The sequence below is a fragment of the Pristiophorus japonicus genome, chromosome 5, assembly GCF_044704955.1.
Source record: "Pristiophorus japonicus isolate sPriJap1 chromosome 5, sPriJap1.hap1, whole genome shotgun sequence".
Lineage (NCBI taxonomy): Eukaryota > Metazoa > Chordata > Chondrichthyes > Pristiophoridae > Pristiophorus > Pristiophorus japonicus.
In genome coordinates this window covers 12,910,278-12,937,449 of record NC_091981.1, presented here as the reverse complement: position 1 = coordinate 12,937,449, position 27,172 = coordinate 12,910,278, and the positions used below count along the sequence as shown (strand labels likewise).

The 27,172-nt window shown below is 46.7% G+C and overlaps 1 protein-coding gene across 4 annotated transcripts in view; it reads right to left on the bottom strand.

Annotated features, from left to right (window-relative positions):
• The window catches only part of LOC139263747 (cadherin-12-like), a 419,878-nt gene that overhangs the window by 239,404 nt on the left and 153,302 nt on the right, over window positions 1–27,172 (bottom strand). For all 4 annotated transcript variants that reach the window (XM_070879783.1, XM_070879782.1, XM_070879785.1 and 1 more), the window contains 2 exons: window positions 22,997–23,116; window positions 8,164–8,331 (listed from right to left, as the gene is read on the bottom strand). In XM_070879783.1, the coding sequence (XP_070735884.1) occupies window positions 8,164–8,331; window positions 22,997–23,116 (288 nt within the window). The remainder of the gene's footprint in view (window positions 1–8,163; window positions 8,332–22,996; window positions 23,117–27,172) is intronic.

Genomic DNA, 27,172 nt, shown 5'->3' with positions numbered 1-27,172 from the left:
TCAGAATGGCAGGCAGTGACTAGTGGGGTGCCGCAGGGTTCAGTGCTGGGACCCCAGCTATTTACAATAGACATCAATGATTTAGATGAAGGAATTGAGTGTAATATCTCCAAGTTTGCAGATGACACTAAGCTGGGTGACGGTTTGAGCTGCGAAGATGATGCTAAGAATTTGCAGGGTGATTTGGACAGGTTAGGGGAGTGGGGAAATGCATGGCCGATGCAGTATAATGTGGATAAATGTGAGATTAGCCACTTTGGGGGCAAAAACACGAAGGCAGAATATTATCTGAATGACGGCAGATTAGGAAAAGGGGAGGTGCAACCAGACCTGGATGTCATGGTACATCAGTCATTGAAAGTTGGCATGCAGGTACAGCAGGCGGTGAAGAAGGCAAATGGTATGTTGGCCTTCATAGCTAGGGGATTTGAGTATATTAGCAGGAGGTCTTACTGCAGTTGCACAGGGCCTCACCTGGAATATTGTGTTCAGTTTTGCTCTCCTAATCTGAGGATTCTTGCTATTGAGGGAGTGCAGCGAAGGTTCACCAGACTAATTCCAGGGATGGCTGGACTGTCATATGAGGAGAGACTGGATCAACTGTGTCTTTATTCACTGGAGTTTAGAAGGATGAGAGGGGATCTCATAGAAACATAAAAGATTCTGACGGGACTGGCAGGAAGAATGTTCCCGATGTTGGGGATGTCCAGAACCAGGGGACAGAGTTAAAGGATAAAGGGTAAGCCATTTAGGACCAAGATGAGGAGAAACTTCATCACTCAGAGAGTTGTTAACCTGTGGAATTTCCTACTGCAGAGAGTTGTTGATGCCAGTTCATTGGATATATTCAAGAGGGAGTTAGATATGGTCCTTATGGCTGAAGGGATCAAGGGATATGGAGAAAAAGCAGGAAAGGGGTACTGAGGTGGATGATCAGCCATGATCTTTCTGAATGGTGGTGCAGGCTCGAAGGGCCGAATGGCCTACTCCTGCACCTATTTTCTATGTTTCTATGTTGACATTCAGCATTATCAGGGGACAATTTGTGGTGAATGTGTGCAGCCCATGTACCTCTGCCTCCTCGATCTGAGGCTCTGGTTCATCGTTATCCTCCGTGGATCTGTCCTCCTCTGCAACATGGTGGTTTGTAGATTTAACAGGATTTGCAGCTCGCCTGTACACTCATTGGAGGTGTGCCATTGTTCCACAGCCCTTGCAAATGTACCCTTTGAAGTGGCATGAATGGAAATGATGATCACCCCCGCAGCGCCAACAAGGTGTTAATGGCCTTGCATTCATCACCCTTGATGGTGGACTCTGAGACATCTGCAGACGTGCAGCTGCAGGTACGTGTGACCTGCCCTGTATGTTCCGATTCGAAAACAACATCACTTTGTTCACAGTACTTGTAGCAGCACTTGTGTGCTGAGAGATTTGCTTCGTATTGTCACTGGTGGCAATGAACACCTGGGCTATCGCTATGGCCTTACTCAAGGTTGGGGTCTCTACAGTCAAATGTTTGTGAAGTCTGGTTTCCTGGCCAATGCCAAGTATGAAAAATTCCCTGAGCATGTGCTCCAAATGACCTTCAAATTCACAATGTCCTGCAAGGCGTCTTAACTCGGCAACATCACTCGCCACTTCCTGGCCTTCAGACCTTTTGTAGGTGTAGAACCAGTACCTCGCCATCAGAAAGCTTTCCTTCGGGTTCAAATGCACCTGGACCAGTGTGCACAAATCGTTATACGATTTCGCCGTGGATTTCGCTGGAGTGAGCAGATTTTTCATGAGGCCACACGTTGGTGCCCCACAGACGGTGAGGAGGATCGCCCTTCATTTGGCAACGTTCTCTTCCCCATCTAGCTCGTTGGCCACGAAGTATTGGTCGAGTCGCTCCACAAAAGTTTCCCAATCATCTCCCTCCGACAATTTCTCCAGGATGCCCACTGTTCTCTGTATCTTTGGGTTAGCTATCTGTTTCTCGTCGCCAGTTGTTGTGTATGGAGCAAGAGTCAGACTGAACACTGTGAGCTCAAATTAAAGTGTGACCTTCATCTTTTATTGGAGGTCTCCAGAGTGCCTCTCCAACCTGTGAAGCCTCCTTAAATACCTGTGCTCCCAAGGGATATTGGGATCCCTTTGTACTGCAGGGGATGAGCCCACTGGTGATTATACAGAGTAAATACAAGTTCACATATATAACACTGACCACACTCAATCAGCTCCGTTGGACAGGCCACATAGTTTGCATGCCAGACACGAGACTCCCAAAGCAAGTGCTCTACTCGGAGCTCCTTCACAGCAAACAGCCAAAGGTGGGCAGAGGAAACGTTACAACGACACCCTCAGTGTCTCCCTGATAAATTGTGACATCCCCACTCACACCTGGGAGTCCTTGGCCAAAGACCGTCGTAAGTGGAGGAAGTACGTCACTGAGGACGCTGAGCCCCTCGTGTCTCATTGCCAAGGGCATGCTGAAAGCAAGCGCAGGCAGCGGAAAGAGCGTGCGGCAAACCAGACTCCAAACCCACCCCTTCCCTCAACAACTACCTGTCCCACCTGTGACAGAGTCTGTGGTTCTCGTATTGGACTGTTCAGCCACCAAAGATCTCACTTCAGGAGTGGAAGCAAGTCTTTCTCGATTCCAAGGGATTGCCGATGATGATGACCCTATCCCACACTAAGTCACGCTTATTCATCACCCATATCCTCTCTGACCTACATTGGCTCCTGACCTCCCAACGCCTCAAATTTAAAATGATCATCCTATTGTTTAAATCTCTCCAGGTTTATCATTTTTTCGCTTGCTCCTTGGGCTGAATTTTCCTAATTCTCTCCACTTCTTCGCCTCCCTCTCCTCTTTTATGACCCTTCTTATTTAGTCAAGCTGTGGCTCAGTGGGTAGCACTCTCTCACTTGTGGGTTCAGGTCCCATTCCAGCGACTTGAATGCAAACAAGTCGAGGCTGAGGGAGCGCTGTACTGCTGGAGATGTTATGTTTCGCATGAGATATTAAACCGAGGGCCCCGCCTGTTCCTCCAGGTAGATGTAAAAGATCCCATGGCACTATTTTGAAGAAGAGCAGGGAAGTTATCCCCGGTGTCCTGGCCAATATTTATCCCTCAATCAACATCACAAAAAACAGAACATCTGCTCATTATCACATTGCTGTTTGTGGGAGCTTGCTGTGTGCAAATTAGGCTGCCGCGTTTCCCACTTTACAACAGTGACTACACTCCAAAAGTACTTCATTGGCTGTAAAGTGCTTTGAGATGTCCAGTGGTCACAAAAGGCGCTATATAAATGCAAATCTTTCTTTTAAGTCTGCTGATCCCTCCTTTACTGGTTCGATGTCTATTTATTCCTTGCACTTCTGCGAAGCATCTTGGGAGACTATACGAATGCAAGTTATTGTAGTTGCTGATCAGGAGCAAGTAACTTGGCTGATTTTTTTGTCTTCATTGCTTTAACCCGACGTACTCATTTAACTGGGCACAGCTAAAGGACCACTCTTCCTGATCTATAAAGTTCAATAAAACACCAGAAACTAGAAGTACTAACTAAGCCATAAGGGAGCACTGGTAATAGACAGCATGCAAACTTTCCATCAGTTGGAGACCCAAAGGCTCCATTATGCATTATTTATTCTATTCATTTACTTTGATTCTTTGAAAGGTTTTTTTTATACAATACCTGACCTGCACTCCCATCTGAAAAGGGTCTAGACTTTGATAATGGCACCAGTTACTCAGACGACAGAGGTTTCCGCTGTGTCTGCTGTGGCTCAGTGCATAACACACTTGCTTTTGAATCAGAAGCTTGTGGGTTTAAGTCCCACTCCAGGGACTTGTAACATACAATACTTGGCTGATACTCCAGTGCAGTGCTGAGGGAGTGATGTTTTTCGGATGAGATGTTAAACCGAGGCCCCGTCTACTCTCTGAGGTGGATGTGAAAGATCACATGACACTATTTGGAGTTATCTCCAGTTTTATTCATCCCTCAATCTATATAACAAAAAGAGCTTATCTGGTCATCATCACATTGCTGTTTGTGGGAGATTGCTGTGAGCAAAATTGGCTGCTGCATTTCCCACATTGCAACAGTGACTACATTCCAAAAGTACTTAATTGGCTGTGAAACACTTTGAGACGTCCGTTGGTCATGAAAGACCCTATATAAATGCAAGTCTTTCTTTCTTTCGCTGGGTCACCTTCTATCAAACATAACCTAGGGCAGTTCTACTCCAAAAGTACAACAAGGGTCAAATTGAATGGTGTGCAATCAGAATCTGACCCGACATTTGACAAGGCTACTACCATCTACTTTACTACCCGCTTCCTATCAATAATGCACAGTTAAAATCTAAACTTCAGGGGCAATAAAATCGTTATCCCCGAAAACAGGCGCAGAGATCGCAATGCGTGATTAACCCGCGCCTGTCGAGTGGAATGCCGAGAGCACGCCAACTTCATGCTGCCTGTTAATTATAATAATTTCGTTGAGCAGCCAGCACTTCCCATGCTGTTGATTGGCTGCACGCATCAGTCGGGGGCCCAATACCGTTAGTAATTAGTATTTCTTAAAGCTAGCCTGCACCGCTTAAAGCTAGCCTGTACCACTTAAAGCTAGCCTGCACTTCTAAAAGCTAGCTTGCACTTCTAAAAGCTAGCCTGCACCGCTAAAAGCTAGCCTGCACTGCTAAAAGCTAGCCTGCACCTCTTAAAAGGGAGTTGGTTTACAGCTGCAGCAGGTGCTGGGAGTCATTTTGCAACTGAATCTGACCTGGGAAAGAGAGATCAAAGGCTGACCAGGGTGGAGAGTGGGCCCACAAGGTTTTTAGACACAGCACCGGAGGTCTTGGTGGAGGAGGTGGAAAGGAGGAGAGATGTCTGGTATCTGCAGGAGAGCAGGAGGCCCTCTAGACTCATGATGAGAAGGCAGTGTTAACAGATAGCGGCGGAGGTTCATGCCACGAGTGCACCCCAAAGACCTAAATGCAATGCCAGAAGACCGTTAATGGTCTCACACGAGTGGTCAAGATCAGTGAATGCATCTTCAAATACCATATCGCACCAACTGCGCCACGAGCTTCAGCCACTGCTCAATTCACCACACCCCCATGACTCACCCACCAACAATCTCTTTCAATAAGGATTTATATCTAAAATTTATATGCTTCACCTCATCCTCACACACTTAGCACTGTTGCAAGCCTCAAACCCACATCTCACAACTTGAATACACTGACAATTCAATCATGACAGCCACGTCATTCAAATTTCACGACACTCACTGACACTCACCCCTCTCTCTTGCAGAAGGTGGCGCACAACCAGAAGCCGCAGGAACTAAACAGGGCGCCAGGGTGGGGGAGGGGCTCGCCTGCATGTTCTAACCCCCATAGAGGAGACGGCACTGGCCATTATGAGAAGGGCCAATGCTGAGGCTGTGGCCACTAGCAGGGCTGAAGCAATTGAAGATGACGGTATCCATATACCTAATCCCTCTTCTCTCATCCCACTTCTCCCTCATCCCACAATCTCTTCTGAATTATAAGCTGCTGATGGTGTAAGCATACACTTCAGACAATCTATATTAATGACTTGGATGAAGGGACCGAGTGTAATGTAGCCAAGTTTGCTGATGATACAAAGATGGGGGGGAAGCAAATTGTGAGGAGGACACAAAAAATCTGCAAAGGCATATAGACAGGCTAAGTGAGTGGACAAAAATTTGGCAGGTGGAGTATAATGTAGGAAAATGTGAGGTTATCCACTTTGGCTGAAAAAATAGAAAAGCAAATTATAATTTAAATGGAGAAAAATTGCAAAGTGCTGCAGTACAGAGGGACCTGGGGGTCCTTGTGCATGAAACACAAAAAGTTAGTATGTAGGTACAGCAAGTAATCAGGAAGGCAAATGGAATGTTGGCCTTTATTGCAAGGGGGATAGAGTATAAAAGCAGAGAAGTCCTGCTACAACTGTACAGGGTATTGGTGAGGCCACACCTGAAGTACTGCAAACAGTTTTGGTCTCCGTATCTAAGGAAGGATATACTTGCATTGGAGGCTGTTCAAAGAAATGTTCACTATGTTGATTCCGGAGATGAGGGGGTTGACATGAAGATAGGTTGAGTAGATTGGACCTATGCACATTGGCGATCAGAAGAATGAGAGGTGATCTTATTGAAACATATGAGATGATCAGGGGGCTCACAAGGTGGATTCAGAGAGGGTATTTCCACATAGGGGAAACTAAAACTAGGGGACATAGTTTCAGAATAAGGGGCCACCCATTTAAAACTGAGATGAGGAGAAATTTCTTCTTTCAGAGGGTTGTAAATTTATGGAATTCTCTGCCCCAGAGAGCTGTGGAGGCTGGGTCATTGAATATATTTAAGGTGGAGATAGACAGACTTTTGAGCGATAAGGAAAGGGTTATGGGGAGCGGGCAGGGAAGTGGAGCTGAGTCCATGATCTTATTAAATGGCGGAGCAGGCTTGAGGGGCCAAATGGCCCACTCCTATTTCTTATGTTCTTATGTAGCCCTTCTTCTCTCTCCTCCTCCCTCTTCCAGCAGCTTGACCTGCTCTGCGTGGCCTCTGATCATTCTCCCAGTTATGCCCAATGACAAGTTGAAGCCCTACTATGCTGCTCATGTCTGGATCCAACTGATTTGTGCACAAGCCTTTAAGTCACCAGAAACAGTAATTCAGCACCAGCCAGACCACTCCCTGTAGATTATTGAAACTTTTAACAAGAATGGAAAAGCGCCTAAAACACATGGAATTGCAGCAACAGCCGTGAGAAATAATCTAGCGACTAACCTGTCAGTAGTTGATGATCCTTTGAAATAATGCTGGGGGCAGGGTCTTTCATGCTGTTGAAGGCATGTTCTGCTGTAGGAGGTTAAGAGAGGGGGCAGGCTGGAGCATGGAGCTCCAAAATCTTGCATGCAGATTGAAGTCATGATCTGCCTGCTCTACATGCCTCTGGCGGACTTTAGGTGCGTACCCGCTAAACCCTTTATCAACATGGCGTCCGGCACACCTCGCGTCAGATGTACCATCATTTTGGAACCTTAGAGGGCCTCGTCTTCAGCCAAGACACGGGCGCTACCAAGCCCAATTTCAGCCACTAGTAGTCCTGGTGTATATTGTTAGCACTGAAAGATGTAATATGCAACAAACTGCAAGGCCAGCACCCTCCAAAAACAGTATTCAGTTAACAGGTAACAGACGCTAAAAAATATTTTCAGGCAACAGGAGCGAACTCTGCAATGAGTGTGACTTAAAATGGTTGGGGATTTTTGATATCCAATAAAGTTAATTGGAATGTTTTTTAGTCATGTTCATAATAATGCAATATGCTAGCCTTTGTGTCCCCAATTGTGTTTCTCTGAATATTTTTTTATATTCGTTCCTGGGATGTGTGTGTCGCTGGCAAGACCAGCATTTATTGCCCATCCCTAATTGGCCTTGAGAAGGTGGTGGTGAGCTGCCTTCTTGAGCCGCTGCAGTCCGTGTGGTGAAGGTGCTCCCACACAGTGCTGTTAGGGAGGGAGTTCCAGGATGTTGACCCAGCGACGATGAAGGAATGGCCGATATATTTCCAAGTCAGAATGGTGTGCGACTGGAACTGAACACTGTGCAATCATCAGCGAACATCCCCACTTCTGAACTTATGATGGAGGGAAGGTCATTGATGAAGCAGCTGAAGATGGTTGGGCCTAGGACATTAAACATCATCCCAGGACAAGTGCATTTTAAATATGTACAATCCACAGCCCGAAACGTTTCCAGGAATTTCAGAGCAGGGTGATCCAGGAAAGGCTAATCATGCCTCCGCACCAGAAAAGCTGGTTTAATTACAATCGACTCAATTGGTGTTAATTTTACCCCAGACAAAAAGCCCCAACTACTGAACCTCTGTAAGCACAAAGAAAAGACGATAGCACTCAAAAAATGATTTGATAACAAACTTCACAGACAACAAACTGTTCACACACGATCCCCAAATTTACACGGATTTGGAAAGGCTTCTGTTGGCATTGGTTTAACTTTAATGTTTGACTGCTTCCTTCTATGTTCTATGTCACAAAGGCGTATGATACATGTCAAACATTTTGTGAAGTAAGGTACGGAAGCAAAAGGAGAGCTTACTTTTGGCAAACCTTGGCGGATTGTCATTGACGTCAGTCAACGTGATATTCACAGTTGTCGTCCCTGCTAAGCCTCCCATTTGTCCTCCCATATCTTTGGCCTGAATGATGACTTGGTATTCATCTTTAACTTCTCTGTCCATGTTGGATAAAGCTGTTCTGATGACGCCTAAACAGGAAACACAGAGCGGAGGGAAAAAAAAGTGTTAACATCATGAAGGAATTTCTCTTTCTCGATAAATGATCCAATCAATACATACACAGCATAGATTCTCAGACTTGCCTTTCAAAGCAAAACACCACCTTACTATGGATATTCCATTTCAGACTATTCAGATAGTCGGGTATGTGATAGTAAATCGATGGTAGGGGAATAAACAAGAAGTCTTTGATGGTACATTGCAAGGAGTTTGTGATTTCAGTGCTAAACTTGAAACGTTGCTTTAGTTTTGCCTTGCTGACATTGAACACATACGTGTAGTAATATAGCACCTTTCCCGTATTAAACCATCACAAGGCATTTCACAGGAGCATTATCAAACAAAATGTACACCGAGCCACGTAAAAAGAAAAAAAGGCTTGGATTATATCGCGCCTTTCACAACCAACGGACGTTTCAAAGGCACTTTACAGCCAATGAAGTACTTTTGGAGCGTAGTCACTTTTGTACTAAAGAGATATTAGGACAGGTGACCAAAAGCTTGGTCAAAGAGATAGGTTTTAAGGAACGTTTTCTGGGAGAAAAGAGAGGCGGTGCACTGGAGTGGTTGAGGGAGGGAATTCCAGAGCTTAGAGCGCAAGCAACTGAAGGCACAGCCGCCAATTGTGGAGTGGTTAAAATCGGGGATGCTCAAGAGGCCGGAATTGGAGGAGCACAGACATCTGAGATGGTTGTCAGGCTGGAGAAGGCTGCAGAGATAGGGAGGGGCGAGGCCATGGAGGGATTTGAAAATGAGGATGCAAAATTTTAAATTATATGTATGATGTGATATGAATCTACATACTTGATTTGATAGACTGCTCATATTTGATTTGATCAAAGTTCTCAGGATATTAAGGGGAACAGATACGGTAGATAGAGAGAAATAATTTCTGCTGGTTGGGAAGTCTAGGACTAGGGGGCCTAGTTTAAAAATTAGAGAAAGACCTTTCAGAAGAAGGTTCACCAGGTTGATTCCGGAGATGAGGGGGTTGACTTATGAGGAAAGGTTGAGTAGGTTGGGCCTCTACCCATTGGAATTCAGACGAATGAGAGGTGATCTTATCGAAGCGTATAAGATTATGAGGGGGCTTGACAAGGTGGATGCAGAGAGGATGTTTCCACTGATGGGGAGACTAGAACTAGGGGGCATAATCTTAGAATAAGGGGCTGCCCATTTAAAACTGAGATGAGGAAGAATTTCTTCTCTCAGAGGATTGTAAATCTGTGGAATGCACTGCCTCAGAGAGTTGTGGAAGCTGGGTCATTGAATAAATTTAAGACAGAGATAGACAATTTCTTAATCGATAAGGGAATAAAGGGGCAATGGGGAACAGGCAGGGAAGTTGACCGAGTCCATGATCAGATCAGCCATGATCTTATTAAATGGCAGAGAAGGCTCGAAGGGCCGTATGGCCTACTCCTGCTCCTATTTCTTATGTTCTTATATTCTTATGTTTTTATGATTGTAATTAGGAAACACTTCTATACACAACGGAGGTAGAGGTTTGGAACTCTCTTCTGCAGACGGCAATTGATGCAGGATCAATGGTTAATTTTAAATCGAGGATTGATAGATTTTTATTAACTAAAGGCCTTAAGGGATATGGGCCAAAGGTAGGTATATGGAATTAGATCACAGATCAGCTATGATCTTATTGAATAGCGGAACAGGCTCGAGGGACTAAATGACCTCCTCCTGCTCCTATGTACCTATGTAATTCTAAGCCACTGAAAACAGCTCAAATACATCTGCTAAGTAGAGAACATGTCCCAGTTGGTAGAGAAATGTAATAAATATCATCCCTTGTGAGTTGGGATATCTCATTTGCATAATTTATGGCTTACTCATTTCCAATTCTCTGCATAAAATACCTCAAGCACAACTCTGCAAAGATGTTATATCAATAAGCACGATCCGAGTTTCAATTTTTAGCTCAATGACTCATTGACGTTGTAATTATTGCAAATACAATAGTTGTTTATTTAACATCAGCAACAGGAAGAGGATAGCACTGCTGCCTTTCTTGTTTTAGCATGTTTTCGGACTTTTGCACCTTGCATCCAAAACTCGGCAGCCCATGTCCAAACTCGCACCATCACCCCTGTGCTCGCTGACCTACATTGGCTCCCGGTTAAGCAACGCCTCGATTTCAAAATTCTCAGCCTTATTTTCAATTCCCTCCATGGTCTCGCCCCTCCCTATCTCTGTAATCTCCTCCGGCTCCTCAACCCCCTGACATCTGCGCTCCTCTAATTCTGGCCTCCTGAGCATCCCTGAGTATAATCACTCCACCATCGATGGCCGTGCCTTCAGTTACCTGGGCCCTAAGCTCTGGAACTCCCTCCCTGAACCTCTCCGCCTCTCTACCTCTCTTTCTTCCTTCAAGACGCTCCTTAAAAACTACCTCTTTGACCAAGCTTTTGGTCACCTGCGGCAATTTCTACTTATACGGCTCAGTGTCAAATTTTTTATCTCATAATACTACTGTGAAGCGCCTTGGGATGTTTCACTACGTTAAAGGCGCTATATAAGTTTTGTTGTTGTTGCTGAATGGGGAACTGAATTGGGCCAATGACAATCTAGTACTTGGCACCAGAAGTGATGGAGGAGAGGGCCTAAAATGTGAAAAATATTTCCATGGCTAAGTCGGGTTAATAACTCCGAAAAGACAAAGCTGTACGTGAATATCCAGCAATGCCCCAAGGAATAATAGTTTTAATATTAATCCCAAATCTAGAATTCTGTTTGTACTGCAATTTTAACACTATTTTAAAACCATATTTTTTACATTGTATATTTATCTTTAATTCCAGTGAGAGCGATTATGTGTGGAGGGATGAGCACTTAATACTTTCAATTAAATCGTGTGTGCTGTCTCTTCCACTCTCTCCTGCCTGCAGACCTAATTTCACACTCGGATTGAGAATTAGATGTTCTTTAACTCAGTGTGGGCACGTGTGCAAGTGCGAGTTTGTGCGTGTGTGAGAGTGCCTGAGTGTGTGTGTGCATGTGTGTGTGTGTGTGTGTGTGAGTGTGTGTAAGTGCGTGTGCAAGTGCGAGTTTGTGCGTGTGAGTGTGCGTGAGTGTGCAAGTGCGTGTGCAAGTGTTTGCCTGTGGGTCTTCAGAAATCAACAAGCTGCTAAGATACAGGCCTGTCAAGAGCTACCAGTGAGAAAGCAAAGCTACGATCTTCACGTTTTGTATGTGTAAGGTTTTCATTGGTTGTCGTGTGTTAGCAACATTATAAACTGTGTCAGCTGTGGCTCAGTGGGTCGCACTATTGCCTGAGTCAGAACGTTGTGGGTTCAAGTCCCACTCCAGGCTGACACTCCAGTGCAGTGGTGAGGGAGCGCTGCACTGTCAGAGGGGCAGTACTGAGAGAGCGCCGCACTGTCGGAGCGTCAGTACTGAGGGAGCGCTGCACTGTCGGAGGGTCAGTACTGAGGGAGCGTTGCACTGTCGGAGGGTCAGTATTGAGCGAGTGCCGCACTGTCGGAGGGGCAGTACTGAGGGAGTGCTGCACTGTCGGACCGTCAGTACTGAGGGAGCGCTGCACTGTAGGAGGGGCAGTACTGAGGGAGCGCTGCACTGTCGGACCATCAGTACTGAGGGAGCGCTGCACTGTCGGAGGGGCAGTACTGAGGGAGCGCCGCACTGTCGGAGGGGCAGTACTGAGGGAGCGCTGCACTGTCGGAGGGGCAGTACTGAGGGAGCGCCGCACTGTCGGAGGGTCAGTACTAAGGGAGTGCTGCACTGTCGGAGGGGCAGTGCTGAGGGAGCGCCGCACTGTTGGAGGGGCAGTCTAAGGGAGTGCTGCACTGTCGGAGGGGCAGTACTGAGGGAATGCCGCACTGTCGGAGGGGCAGTACTAAGGGAGTGCTGCACTGTCGGAAGGGCAGTGCTGAGGGAGCGCCGCACTGTCGGAGGGTCAGTACTGAGGGAGCGCTGCACTGTCGGAGGGGCAGTACTGAGGGAATGCTGCACTGTCGGAGGGGCAGTACTAAGGGAGTGCTGCACTGTCGGAGGGGCAGTGCTGAGGGAGCGCCGCACTGTCGGAGGGGCAGTACTGAGGGAGTGCTGCACTGTCAGAAGGGCAGTGCTGAGGGAGCGCCGCACTGTCGGAGGGTCATTACTGAGGGAGCGCTGCACTGTCGGAGGGGCAGTACTGAGGGAGCGCTGCACTGTCGGAGGGGCAGTACTGAGGGAGCGCCGCACTGTCGGAGGGGCAGTACTGAGGGAGCGCCGCAATGTCGGAAGGGCATCACACAGCAACCTGACTTGAAATATATCGGCCGTTCCTTTTTCATCACTGGCTCAAAATCCTGGAACTCCTTCCCTAACAGCACTGTGGGAGCACCTTCACCACACGGACTGCAGCGGTTCAAGGCGGCGGCTCACCACCACCTTCTCAAGGGGCAATTAGGGATGGGCAATAAATGCCGGCCTTGCCAGTGATGTCCACATCCTGTGCAAGAATAGTTAAAAAAAAATACAAAAGGGGCAAGCTGATTGCGGAGGCACCGGAAGGCCGTGCCAATAATGATAAAGAGGACCAATTTTGGGCCTGCCTTGGGCCTCCTGTTTGGGGTGCGTTCTGTTGATGCACTGCTCATTATGGACCTGAAAGCGAGCTGTGAATAATTTCCACCCTAGTGAGTCGTGCAGTTGGCAATTTTAACTGAAACTGCTACTGAGGGACTAATAAAGAAGTAATTTGCAGTCCCTTCTGTGATCTCCACACAAATTAGGAAACAATTTCCATGAGTTATTCTTCACACTACGGCAGAATTTTAAAAGAAAGACTTGCATTTCTATAGCGCCTTTCACTCCCTCAGGACACGCCAAATCGCTTTACAACCAATGGAGTACTTTTGGAGTGTAGTCACTGTTGTAATGTGGGAAACACAGCAGCCAATTTGCGCACACCAAGCTCCCACAACTGCAATGTGATAACGACCAGATAATCTGTTTTGTTTAATGAGGTTGATTGAGGCCAGGTTACTGGGGATAACTCCCCTGCTCATCTTCGAAATATTGGCCATGGGATCTTTCACATCCAAACAGAGAGAGCAGACGGGGCCTCAGTTTAACGTCGCATCTGAATGACAGCACCTCCGACAGTGCAGCACTCCCTCAGTATGAGCTTAGATTTTTGTGGTGAAATCTCTCGCGTAGACCTGAACCCACAACCTTCTGAGTCAGAGGCAAAGGTGCTACCCACTGAGCCACAGCTGGCACTGAAAGTCCATAATGTGCAGCTTAATTAAATCAACCTGCTCATTTCTTTTTTTAAATAAAACATTGAATTTGAAAACATTTTCGTGTTACTATTCAGGAATAATTGGTCAGATAATTTTCTGAAATGATGTGTATAAATTAGTAACAGCCTCAACATCATACTGATGGACCTCCAACTGAATGGTCTACTTATATTGACAATCTATAGCTCATAAAGAACATTTGTTTTATTATTCACTGTACGGCAATGATTATCTATGAAGTTTAGAATGTGTTTAAAGATTTGCTTCGACGATCAAAGGTCCCGTGGGTCACCATTGAGGACCACTTTGTGTGGAGATTAACACCTACAGATTCACAGTGTCAACCCTGGCTCAGTGAGTAGCACACTTGCCTCTGAGTCAGAGGGTTGTGGGTTCAAGTCCCACTCCAGGGATTCGAGGACAAAAGAAAATCTAGTCTGACACTCTGAGGGAGTGCCGTCTTTCGGATGAGACATTAAACCGAGGCCCCATCTGCTCTCTCAAGTGGATGTAAAAGATCCGATGGCATTTATCCCTCAATCAACATAACAAAAAAAACAGACTAAATGTTCATTATCACCTTGCTGTTTGTGGGAGCTTGCTGTGCACAAATTGGCTACTGTGTTTCCCACTTTACAAGAGTGACTACACTCCAAAAGTACTTCATTGGCTGTAAAGCACTTTGAGACAGCTGGTGGCCATAAAAGGCACTATATAAATGTGAGTCCCTCTTTCTTTCAGATTGCGAGGCTTCCCCTTTGGAAGAAACAAACATTCGACCGGATCAATATTCAAAGCACACCAAAAAATCTAGACATCATTGGCCATGTAGTTAATTGATAAAACATGGAACGAATCAGCTAAAGTTTCTGAGCGGAATGCAATGAAGGGTTGGAGGGCTCCCAATATGCTGCTCTGTGCATTCTTCATCCTTCTCGTACCCCACTGTGTTGAAATCGAGGGGCAGAAACTGATCAGGGTTGCACCCATTTCTAGGGGTTAAGACAGGCACAACTTGGAGCAGGAAGGCCTGTGCGGATGATGGGCCCAATGCTCAATTCATCGCACCGGTTTTTAAAAATCGTTGACAATCTGGGCAGCCTCCTAAAGCTGGCGTTTGGCCCCTTGCACATGTTAATTAGGGAGACAGTGTCTCTGGCAGGGCTCCAGCACCAAATTGGACTGCCCTGATTGCTATGTTGAGTCTTTCCATGTGTCTACTTTTAACGTGACGATGTCTACCTCCCCCTCCCAGCACCCACTCCCCCGCTTACACCCCAACCCAAGTGAAGTCCAACAGACTTTTACGAAAGCAGGCAGTTCAGCGAAGGTTCACTCGCTTGATTCCGGGGATGAGGGGGTTGACTTATGAGGAAAGGTTGAGTAGGTTGGGCCTCTACTCATTGGAATTCAGAAGAATGAGAGGTGATCTTATTCAAGTCACAGATAGATAGATTTTTAACCAATAAGGGAATTAAGGGTTACGGGGAGCGGGCGGGTAAGTGGAGCTGAGTCCACGGTCAGATCAGCCATGATCTTATTGAATGGCGGAGCAGGCTCGAGGGGCTAGATGGCCTACTCCTGTTCCTAATTCTTATGTTCTTATGAAACGTATAAGAATATGAGGGGGCTTGACAAGTTGGATGCAGAGATGATGTTTCCACTGATGGGGGAAACTAGTACTCTGGGGTATAATCTTAGAATAAGGGTCTGCCCATTTAAACCTGAGATGAGGAGAAATTTCTTCTCTCAGAGGGTTGTAAATCTGTGGAATCCGCTGCCTCAGAGAGCTGTGGAAGCCGGGACATTGAATAAATTTAAACAGAGATAGATAGTTTCTTAACCGATAAGGGAATAAGGGGTTATGGGGAGCGGGCAGGGAAGTGGACCTGAGTCCATGATCAGATCAGCCATGATCTTATTGAATGGCGGAGCAGGCTCGAGGGGCCGTATGGCCTACTCCTATTCCTATTTCTTATGTTCTTATTAGAATCTAACCAGTGACCTCCAAAGAATGGCACGGTGATCTGAAAGACAGCAGCTTCAAGGTGTTGAAAACGCAATAACAATCACGAAATTGCCTCAGGCGTGTCTGTCAGCTTTGTTCTTCACACTCCCATACAAATATAGAGCTGAAGCAAATGAAGGAATAAGCTACCAGCATCAATAAGCCATCGACACCTGGGAGTCCTTGACCAAAGACCGCCATAAGTGGAGGAAGAGCATCCGGGAGGGCACTGAGTACCTCAAGTCTCGTCGCCGAGAGCATGCAGAAACCAAGCGCAGACAGCGGAAGGAGCGTGCGGCAAACCTGTCCCACCCTCCCTTTCATTCAACGACTGTCCCACCTGTGACAGAGACTGTAATTCCCGTATTGGACTGTTCAGTTACCTGAGAACTCACTTTTAGAGTGGAAGCAAGACTGCAGGAAGAATATTCCCGATGTTGGGGAAGTCCAGAACCAGGCGTCACAGTCTAAGGATAAGGGGTAAGCCATTTAGGACCGAATTGAGGAGAAACTTTTTCACCCAGAGAGTTGTGAACCTGTGGAATTCTCTACCACAGAAAGCTGTTGAGTCCAGTTCATTGGATATATTCAAAAGGGAGTTAGATGTGGCCCTTACAGCTAAAGGGATCAGGGGGTTTGGAGAGAAGACAGGAGTGGGGTACTGAAGTTGCATGATCAGCCATGATCATATTAAATGGTGATGCAGGCTCGAAGGGCTGAATGGCCTGCTCCTGCGCCTATTTTTTATGTTTCTATGTTCCTCGATTTCGAGGGACTGCCAATGATGATGATATGTGCCATATTATGTACTCACTGACTATGTATATATATTCAATTCTTATGGCAGACTTTGTTGTCAGAACTTTACTGATCAGGCATTCAACAACAATAATAATTTGTATTTATATAGCGCCTTTAACAAAGTGAAACATCCTAAGGCGCTTCACAGGAGTATTATTAGATTTTTTTTTAATTGACAACGATCCGCATAAGTAGGAGTTAGCGCAGGTGACCAAAAGCTTGGTCAAAAAGGTAGGTTTTAAGGATCGTCTTGAAGGAGGAAAGACAGGTAGAGAGGCGGAGAGGTTTAGGCAGGGAGATCCAGAGCTTGGGGTCCGGGCAACAGAAGGCACGGCCACCGATGGTGGAGCGATTATAATCAGGGATGCTCAAGAGGGCAGAATTAGCGGAGCGCAGACATCTCGGGGGGGTTGTGGGGCTGGAGGAGATTACAGAGATAGGGAGAGGCGAGGCCACGGAGGGATGTGAAAATAAGGCTGAGAATTTTAAAATCGAGGCATTGCTTAATTGGGAGCCAATGTAGGTCAGCGAGCACAGTTGGTGACGGGTGAGTGGGACTTGGTGCAAGTTAGGTCACGGGTAGCAGAGTTTTGGATCAGCTCTAATTTACGTAGGGTAGAATGTGGGAAACCAGCCAGGAGTGCATTGTAATAGTCATGTCTAGAGGTAACAAAGGCATGGATGAGGGCTTCAATAGCAGATGAGCTGAAGCAAGGGCGGAGACGGGCGATGTTACGGAGGTGGAAATAGGCGGTCTTAGTTATGCTGCGGATATGCGGTCGAAAGCTCATTTCAGTGTCAAATATTCACAAAGAAACAATTCCTTCGGAAGAATATATTGGCCTTGGAGGACTAGCAGTGTAAATTTAACCCAAATAATTCCTGGACTCCAAGGATTAAATTATGAGGGGAGATTACACAAACTAGGATTGCATTCCCTGGAATTTAGAAGGTTAAGGGGTGATTTGATGAGGTCAGGCCGCCAATTATGCCCCCCGGGTTTGACCGGACCGCCAACCCTCTTGGGCCGCTGGCTCAGCCGAAGTCCTCTCTGGTGGCCCAGTGGGCCAAACTTTAAGAATCGCAGCGGCTCTCCCCTTTAAATTAACATGAGAGCCATGGTGACGCGGCACCATGATGACATCATCAGCGCTTCACTGATGAGCCACAGCGGCGGACACTCCGCCCCCAACTTCCGCCCCTCCGGACCGCGATCTTCCGCTCCCATTATGACCGACTTCCGGTCCGCCCGCCGAAAAAAAAAGGCAAAGAGGGGAATTTTGCTCAAGAGGTCACCACATCCACCGTGCTGGTAAAATCACCAGAAACCGTGTAGGTACGCATCGTTTCCAGCGGTGGGCAATTTCGGCCCCGATGTGTTTTCTGTACGAGGACACCTCAATCTCTCTTTAAGGTGAGGACTTGATTGGGTAGGGTTCCAAGGGTGCCAGGGCATGTGGTCAGTATTGATGTGTTGACCTTGAAAGGCTACCAACCAACACTGATCAGGAGCCTTGGCCAATTTTCTCCTGTCCAACCTAGGGAGTTGTTAGAAATCAGTTGTCGTGCCCCTATTACTGCCTAAGGCAGCACAGATCAAGGACTGAACATTGGTCAACCTGTAACAGAATGGCTCACTGGGTAATCTCATGGAGCCCTATGGGGAGCTCTTGTCCCCCGGTAACCCTCTCTCTTTTCCTGTCTCTTTTACTCTCATTCCGATTTTTTTTCTTTTTGCTTCGTGACTGTGAAAAATCCTGCAGCCACTATAGGGTTAAGATATGTCGCATATATGGGACAACAAGTCACAACGGAATCGGACGCGATAATCACATTACCATCAAAAGCAAACAAATGTAAAGTGAAAGGCGCCAACCTTCATCTAATCATAGGGTGCATGATCAGGTCAAAGAAAACGTGAGATGCCTTGTGATTACCACAAGATGTTCTGGAAGACTGTGGCTGTTCTGTCTGTAATGCACTTAAGAATGATTCTGTCATGTATTCAACTGTCATTGTAACCCATGTATAAGCTGACCTAAGTTGTATACCTTGAGAACACTGACCACAGGGGGCAAACTTGTGGGAGACACTCCTAACCTGGACTTTCCAGTATAAAAGGGGAAGCTCCACCCACCGTCTGCCTCTTGAGGTCTTGGTAATAAAGGTAACAGGTCACAGAGTGATTTTTTCTCAAGTATGGGCCTTGTGTGCATTTATACTGTTTAGTAAGGACATATTATTGGCAACGAGAAACTGAGATTTAAACCACATGAGCATGGCCACTAGCAGCACAGAAGAGAGGTACTGTGTTGGTGATGATTGGGATGACTTTATTGAGAGACTACATCAAAGTTTTGTCACAAAGGAATGGTTGGGACAGGATTCGGCCGACAAACGCAGGGCTCATCTCCTGACGGTTTGTGGACCCAGAACGTACGCCCTGATGAAGGACCTTCTAGCGCCAGAGAAGCCGGCGGACAAGACGTTCGAAGAGCTCAGTAAGTTGATCGGGGAACACCTTAAACCGGCGAACAGCATGCACATGGCGAGACACCGGTTTTACACGCACCGGCGGTGAGAAGGGCAAAGCGTTCCAGACTTCGTGGCAGATCTCTGGTGACTGGCAAGCCTATCTAAGTTCCCAGATGCATGCAGAGTGGAGATGCTTCGAGACTTTTTTATTGAGAGCATCGGACATGCTGGGGTTTTCAAGAAACTAATTGAGACCAAAGACTTGACCTTGGACGCGGCGGCTATGATAGCCCAGACATTTATCTCAGGGGAGGAAGAGACCAGAATGATTTATGGCAACAATCTTGGCTCAAATGCGGCAAACGACCATGGAGTCAACAGTGTTAATGCAGCACACAGTTCTCTAGGCAGACAAGGGCAATTGGACATGCCCCAGCGTGCAGTCGAACCCAAAGGGGGAATTGAACAGTGACAACGGCTAGCTGTACGGCGATTCATGCCATCGCAATACACAATGCGGCCAGTAATGGGGCCATCAACACCTGTTAATGGTGCGCTTAAGGACAGTCGGAGACAGGCAGAGACAATCGACTGGAAATGGGCCTTTTATTTCCGACAATGGGGCCTCCAGCTCATGCTGGAGGTGTGGAGGCAAACACCCAGCCAGAGCTTGCAGGTATCAGCAATATATCTGCAGAAACTGCAACGTCAGCGGTCACTTGGCGCGTATGTGCAGGAAGCCTGCAGCTACGTTGATGTATGAGGAGGATGGGCCTGATATAAGCCCTACGAGGCCAAATGAATAATGGGGGAAATCGCTGGAAGCTGAACTTCAGCGAGTTCATGTGGAGCACATATACAGTTCATATACCAGGACGCCACCGATAATGATGAAAGTGCTCCTCAATGGCATCCCAGTATTAATTGAGCTAGACACGGGGGCCAGCCAGTCCCTGATGAGTATCAAACAGTTCGAAAGGTTCTGGGTGTCCAAGGCCAGGAGGCCAAAATTATTGCCGATTGACGCACTGCTACGGACATATGCAAAGGAGATCATTCCGGTGTTAGGCAGCAGCACGGTAGTCGTGACCCACAAAGATTCGGAGAACAGGTTGCCACTCTGGATTGTCCCAGGGGACGGTCCTGCACTACTGGGGAGGAGTTGTCTTGCTGTCATGAACTGGAAATGGGGCGATGTCAATGCAATTTCCTCTGTGGAGCGAGTATCATGCTCACAGGTCCTTAACAAATTTGACTCATTATTTCAACCCGGCATCGGCACTTTCATGGGGACCAAGGTAGTGATTCACATAAACCCGGACGCCAGGCCAGTACACCACAAGGCCAGAGCGGTGTTGTACGTGATGCGGGAAAAGATAGAATGCGAATTGGACCGCCTGCTGAGGGAAGGCTTCATGTCGCCAGTCGAATTCAGTGACTGGGCGAGCCCGATTGTGCCGGTGCTCAAGGCGGATGGGTCGGTCAGGATTTGTGGCGATTACAAGGCCACCACCAATCGGGTGTCACTCCAAGACCAGTACCCGCTACCGAGAGCGGAGGACCTCTTTGTGACGCTATAAGAACATAAGAAATAAAACAGGAGTAGGCCATAAGGCCCTTCGAGCCTGCTCTGCCATTCAATAAGATCATGGCTGATCTGATCACGGACTCAGCTCCACTTCCCCGCCCGCTCCACATAACCCCTTATCCCCTTATCATTGAAGAAACCGTCTATTTCTGTCTTAAATTTATTGAATGTCCCAGTTTCTACAGCTCTCTGAGGCAGCGAATTCCATAGATTTACAACCCTTTGAGAGAAGAAATTCATCCTCATCTCAGTTTTAAATGGATGGCCCCTTATTCTAAGATTATGCCCTCTAGTTCTAGTTTCCTCTATCAGTGGAAACATCCTCTCTGCATCCACCTTGTCAAGCTCCCTCATAATCTTATGCGTTTTGATAAGATTATCTCTCCCAAAGTAGAGAGAAAAGTCTAGTCAACCAAAAAGAACATAGAAACATAGAAACAAAGAAAATAGGTGCAGGAGTAGGCCATTCGGCCCTTCAAGCCTGCACCACCATTCAATATGATCATGGCTGATCATGCAACTTTAGTACCCTATTCCTGCTTTCTCTCCATAACTCCGTGAGCCCTTTAGCTGTAAGGGCCACATTTAACTCCCTTTTGAATATATCTAATGAACTGATCTCAACAACTTTCTGTGGTAGAGAATTCCACAGGTTCACAATTCTCTGAGTGAAGAAGTTTCTCCTCATCTCGGTCCTAAATGGCTTACCCTTAGACTGTGACCCCTGGTTCTGGACTTCCCCAACATCGGGAACATTCTTGCTGCATCTAACCTGTCCAATCCCATCAGAATTTTATATGTTTCTATCAGATCCCCTCTCATTCTTCTAAATTCCAGTGAATATAAGCCCAGGAGCAACACCTCGAGAAGCAGGGCCCTCAAGTTAGGAACTTGAAGCAGGACACCGGAGCGGAGACTGAACACCTCTGTTTAAACGGGTAATATAGTACACAAGGTGCGAGGCTTGTGTGGTTTGCTCATCAGTATTTTATTATTTGCTATTAAAGTGTTTCATTGGAATAGATGAGATTTGCTTCAATTATTCTCAACACTCAAAGACCTGAATCATAATTGTTGTAGTCCTGTGGTGAACTACAGGTACTAGTCAATCTGACACTCAGTTCACAAAGTCACGGCGAAAATTTAGCAACAGTTACTCTGGTGGGGAGTCTCGCCCAGCAGAAGCGCACACCAGCATATCATGCCCAGTACTCCCAAAGTGCTGATACATGTCCATGGGGAGGACAGGTGGTTAAAATGGTGGTTAGGCGCTGCCCACTGTGCTCCCAAAGCTTTCCCACTCACCGCCATTTTAACTGCGCAGTTGTGGGTAGCAAGGAAGGTGTCCGTCACAGCATTTTAGCAACACCAGGAAAGCAGCAACATTTCCATAAATTAACACACTCCCTCTTTTAAGTAGATCAGTCAGCAAATTGCCTTGGAAAGTACGAAGAAAGAAACAGGTTGCATTTATATAATGCATTTTATGCCACCACCCCAAAGCGCTTTACAGTCAATGAAGTACCTGTGGAGTGTAGTCGCTGTTGTAATGTAGGAAATGCGGCAACAAATTTACACACAACAAGGACCCACAAATAGTACTGAGATAATAACCACATAATCTGTTTTTAATGATGTTGGTTGAAGGATAAATATTGGCCAGGACACCGTGGAGAACTCCTCTGCTCTTCTTAGAAATAGTGCCGTGGGATCTTTTACACCCACCTGAGCGAGCAGACGGGGCCTCGGTTTAACATCTCATCTGAAAGACGGCACCTCCGACAGTGCAGCTCTCCCTCCATACTTATCATCATCATCCCCATCATCATCATAGGCAGTCCCTCGGAATCGAGGAAGACTTGCTTCCACTCATGGAATAGCCACCTAAGAACTCATGCTAATACGAGAACCACAGTCTCTGTCACAGGTGGGGCAGATAGTCGTTGAGGGAAGGAGTGGGTGGGACAGGTTTGCCGCACGCTCCTTCCGCTGCCTGCGCTTGTTTTCTGCATGCTCTCGGCGACGAGACTCGAGGTGCTCAGCGCCCTCCCGGATGCACTTCCTCCACTTAGGGCGGACTTTGGCCAGGGACTCCCAGGTGTCGGTGGGGATGTCACACTTTATCAGGGAGGCTTTGAGGGTGTCCTTGTAACGTTTGCCGTGAAGGAGTTCCGAGTAGAGCGCTTGCTTTGGGAGTCTCGTGTTTTGCATGCCGACAGTGTGGCCTGCCCACCGGAGCTGATCAAGTGTGGTCAATGCTTCAATGCTGGCGATGTTGGGCTGGACGAAGACGCTAATGTTGGTGCGTCTGTCCTCCCAGGAGGTGGGGGTGTCGGCCTGGATTTTGTGCTGTAGTCTCTGGAGAGGGGACTTGAACCCAGAGCCTTTTGACTCAGAGGTGAGAGTATGCTACCCACCAGGCCACAGCTGTGAAAAATTGCAAGTTGTTGCTTGTATATAAAAAAATTAAATGTTATCTTTCAAATAGAACTAATTACCTGTTTTGGGATCCACCGAAAAGTATGGCTGTCCCTGCAGGATACTGTAGACCACTCTGGCACTGTTTCCATATGTAGGATCATCGGCATCTGTAGCTGTTATCTGAAGGACAAAGGAACCTAAACAAAGCAAAAAAATATTCCAACAAATTAATTCCTATGTTCTCCCAACATTTTTGCATGGTTCAGAGGAATACAGGAACAATCCAGCCACCACTTGTAAAGAGAATAATTCTAAAATCTAGATGACCTGAAATAGAAGAGTTTTCACACCAGTTTTCCAATCTGCTGGGACCTCCCCAGAATCCAGGGAATTTTGGTAAATTACCACCAATGCATCCACTATCCCTGCCGCTACTTCTCTTAAGACCCGAGAATGCAAGCCATCAGGTCCAGGGGATTTATCCGCCTTTACTCTCATTATCTTACTGAGTACCACCTCCTTAGTGATTGTGATTGTGTTAAGTTCCTCCCCTCCCCCCCTATAGCCCCTTGACTATCCATTGCTGGAATATTATTAGGACATACAACGTGGTCAAAACTAGAGAGAGGACAGAAGATTGGGAAGCATTTGAAAGCCAACAAAGAATGATTAAGAAAGGGAAGATAGACTATTAAAGTAAACTAGCACAAAATATAAAAACAGATAGCAAGAGTTTCTATAGGTATATAAAAAAGAAAAGAGTGGCTAGAGTAAATGTTGGTCCCTTGGAGGACGAGACCGGGGAATTAGTAATGGGGAACATGGAGATGGCAGAAACTCTGAACAAATATTTTGTATCACGAATAATACTCAATACTAGATCAACAAGAGGCTATTGGGAGGGAGGAACTTAATACAATCACTATCACTAATGAAGTAAAATAATGGGACTAAAGGTGGAAAAGTCCCCTGGACCTGATGGCTTGTATCCTACAGTCCTAAAAGCAGTGGCTGCAGAGATAGGGGATGCATTGGTTGTAATCTACCAAAATTCCCTAGATTCTGGGGAGGTCCCTGCAGATTGGAAAACCGCAAATGTAGTGCCCCTATTTAAAAAATGAGGCAGACCTAAAGCAGGAAACTAGACCAGTCAGCTTAACATCTGTCATTGGTAAAATGCTGGAGTCCATTATTAAGGAAGCAGTAGCACGAAATTTGGAAAAGCATAATACAGTCAAGCAGAGTCAGCATGGTTTTATGAAAGGGAAATCATGTTTGACAAATTTGCTGGAGTTCTTTGAGGATATAACGAGCAGGGTGGATAAAGGGAAAACTGTGGATGTGGTGTATTTGGATTTCCAGAAGGCATTCGATAAGGTGCTACATAAAAGTTACCGCACAAGATAAAAGCTCATGGGGTTGGGGGTAATATATTAGCAGGAATAGCGGATTGGCTAACTAACAGAGAACAGAGAGTCGGGATAAATGGTTCATTTTCCGGTTGGCAATCGGTAACTAGTGGGGTACCGCAGGGATCGGAGCTGGGACCACAACTATTTACAATCTATATTAATGACTTGGATGAAGGGACCAAGTGTAATGTAGCCAAGTTTGCAGATGATACAAAGATGAATAGGAAAGCAAGTTATTTGGAGGACACAAAAATTCTTCAAAGGGCTATAGGTAGGCTGAGTGAGTGTGCCAACATTTAGCAGATGGAGTATAATTTGGAAAAGTGTGAGGTTATCCACTTTGGGAGGAAAAATAAAAAAGCAAATTATTATTTAAATGGAGAGGAAGTTACAAAGTGCTCCAGTGCAGAGGGACCTGGGGGTCCCTCTGCATGAAACACAAAAAGTTAGTATGTAGGTACAGCAAGTGATCAGGAAGGCAAATGGAATGTTGGCCTTTATTGCAAGGGGGATATAGTATAAAAGCAGAGAAGTCCTGCTGCAACTGGACAGAGTACTGCGTACAGTTTTGGGCTCCGTATTTAAGGAAGGATATACTTGCAATGGAGGCAGTTCAGCGAAGGTTCACTCAGTTGATTCATGAAATGAAGGGGTTGACTTATGAGGAAAGGTTGAGTAGTTTGGGCCTATACTCATTGAAGTTTAGAAGAATGAGAGGTGATCTTATTAAAACATATGATACTGAGGGGGCTTGACAAGGTAGATGCAGAGAGGATGTTTCCCCTCGCTGGAGAATCTAGAACTAAGGGGCATAGTTTCAGAATAAGGGTCGCCCATTTAAAACTGAGATGAGGAATTTCTTCTCTCAGAGGCTTGTAAATCTGTGGAATTCTCTGCCAAAGAGAGCTGTGGAGACTGGGTCATCGAACATATTTAAGGTGGAGATAGACAGTATTTTGAGCGATAAGGGAGTGAAGGGTGATGGGGAACAGGCAGAGAAGTGGAGCTGAGCCCAAGATCAGATCAGCCATGATCTTATTGAATGGGGAAGCAGGCTCGAGTGGCCGTATGGTCTACTCCTGCTCTTATTCCTTATGTTCTTATGTTATCCATGGTGTCCTGGGCCAATCTTTATCCCTCAATCAATGTAACAAAAAGAACAGATTATCTGGTCATTATCACGTTGCTGTTTCTGGGAGTTTGCAAGTTTTCTGCCGCGTTTCCCACATTACAACAGTGACTACACTCCAAAAGTACTTCATTGACTGTAAAGCGCTTTGAGATGTCCAATGGTCGTGAAAGACACAATATAAATGAAAGTCTTTCAAGTCTTTTCAGGATTGACAACTTCTACAGAGAATACAACCGACCCACAATGTTTCCTCTATCATCATAGGCGGTCCCTCGAAACGAGGATGACTTGCTTCCACGCCAAAAAAAAGGATGAGTTCACAGGTGTTTCGAATGAAGAACCCGAACTACATCCTCAAGCATGGAAGATGCCTGTGCGTGGATTTTTTTAACGTGTGGTGGCCATTGCACACCAGCCACCTCACGGGCTTGACAGAGCGAGGTCTTGGTCCAGTGGCAAGGATTACCCAAGACGACTGGAGACCAGCTCTGTTGCACGGACCCAGTGCGCACACATATCACAGTGTGGGCTGGGCCCATGCTGCCCCTGGGCCCCTGGCCCCAAACTCATGCCTCCCCTGGGGCCCGATCACATCCCTCCACAGTCTCTCGCCGCTCCTTCGCTCCGACCTCGCCGCTCCTGCTGCATCTGCCCCGCGCTGCAATCACCGACCTGGACCTTGCTGACATCACTCTTCACTGTCGTTGTCCTCCTGCAGCTGTACCTTGTAGTGGCATGACTCCACACTACTCCCTGGGCCGCATGCCGCTCCGTTTCCTCTCTAAGATGGAGGAGAATGACTGGTGCTGCTTGTGGTGTGAAGCAGCAACTGGGTCCCTAAAGGCAAACCCTGAGTTAGGCAACAGCCTGGAAATTACTGTGAAAATGCTACTGAATGAACACCCGAGTCACTTGTATCAAATTACACTCACCATTGGGAACTGGAGGAAGCCCTTCAGCCCCTTGTGCCTGTTCTGCCATTCAGTGAGATCATGGCTGATCTGTATCCTAACTCCATCCACCATCATCATAAGCAGTCCCTCGGAATCGAGGAAGACTTGTTTCCACTCTAAAAGTGAGTTCTTAGATGACTGAAAAGTCCAATACGAGAATTACAGACCCCGTCACAAGTGGGACAGACAGTCCTTGAAGGAAAGGGTGGGTGGGGAGTCTGGTTTGCCGCACGCTCCTTCCGCTGCCTGCGCTTGTTTTCTGCATGCTCTCGGCGACGAGACTCGAGGTGCTCAGCGCCCTCCCGGATGCTCTTCCTCCACTTAGGGCGGTCTTTGGCCAGGGACTCCCATGTGTCGGTGGGGATGTTGCACTTTATCAGGGAGGTTTTGAGGGTGTCCTTGAAACGTTTCCTCTGCCCACCTTTGGTTCGTTTGCCGTGAAGGAGTTCCGAGTAGAGCACTTGCTTTGGGAGTCTCGTGTCAGGCATCCGAACAACGTGGCCTGCCCAGCGGAGCTGATCGAATGTGGTCAGTGCTTCAATGCTGGGGATGTCGGCCTGGTCGAGGACGCTGATGTTGGTGCGCCTGTCCTCCCAGGGGTTTGCAGGATCTTGCGGAGACATCGCATTCACCCGCTTTGGCTCCATAACATATCCCTGTCCAGCAATAATCTATCGATCTCAGATTTAATCGAGCTAGCATCTGCTGCTTTATGTGGGAGAGAGCTCCACACTTCTACCACCCTTTCCTAACTTC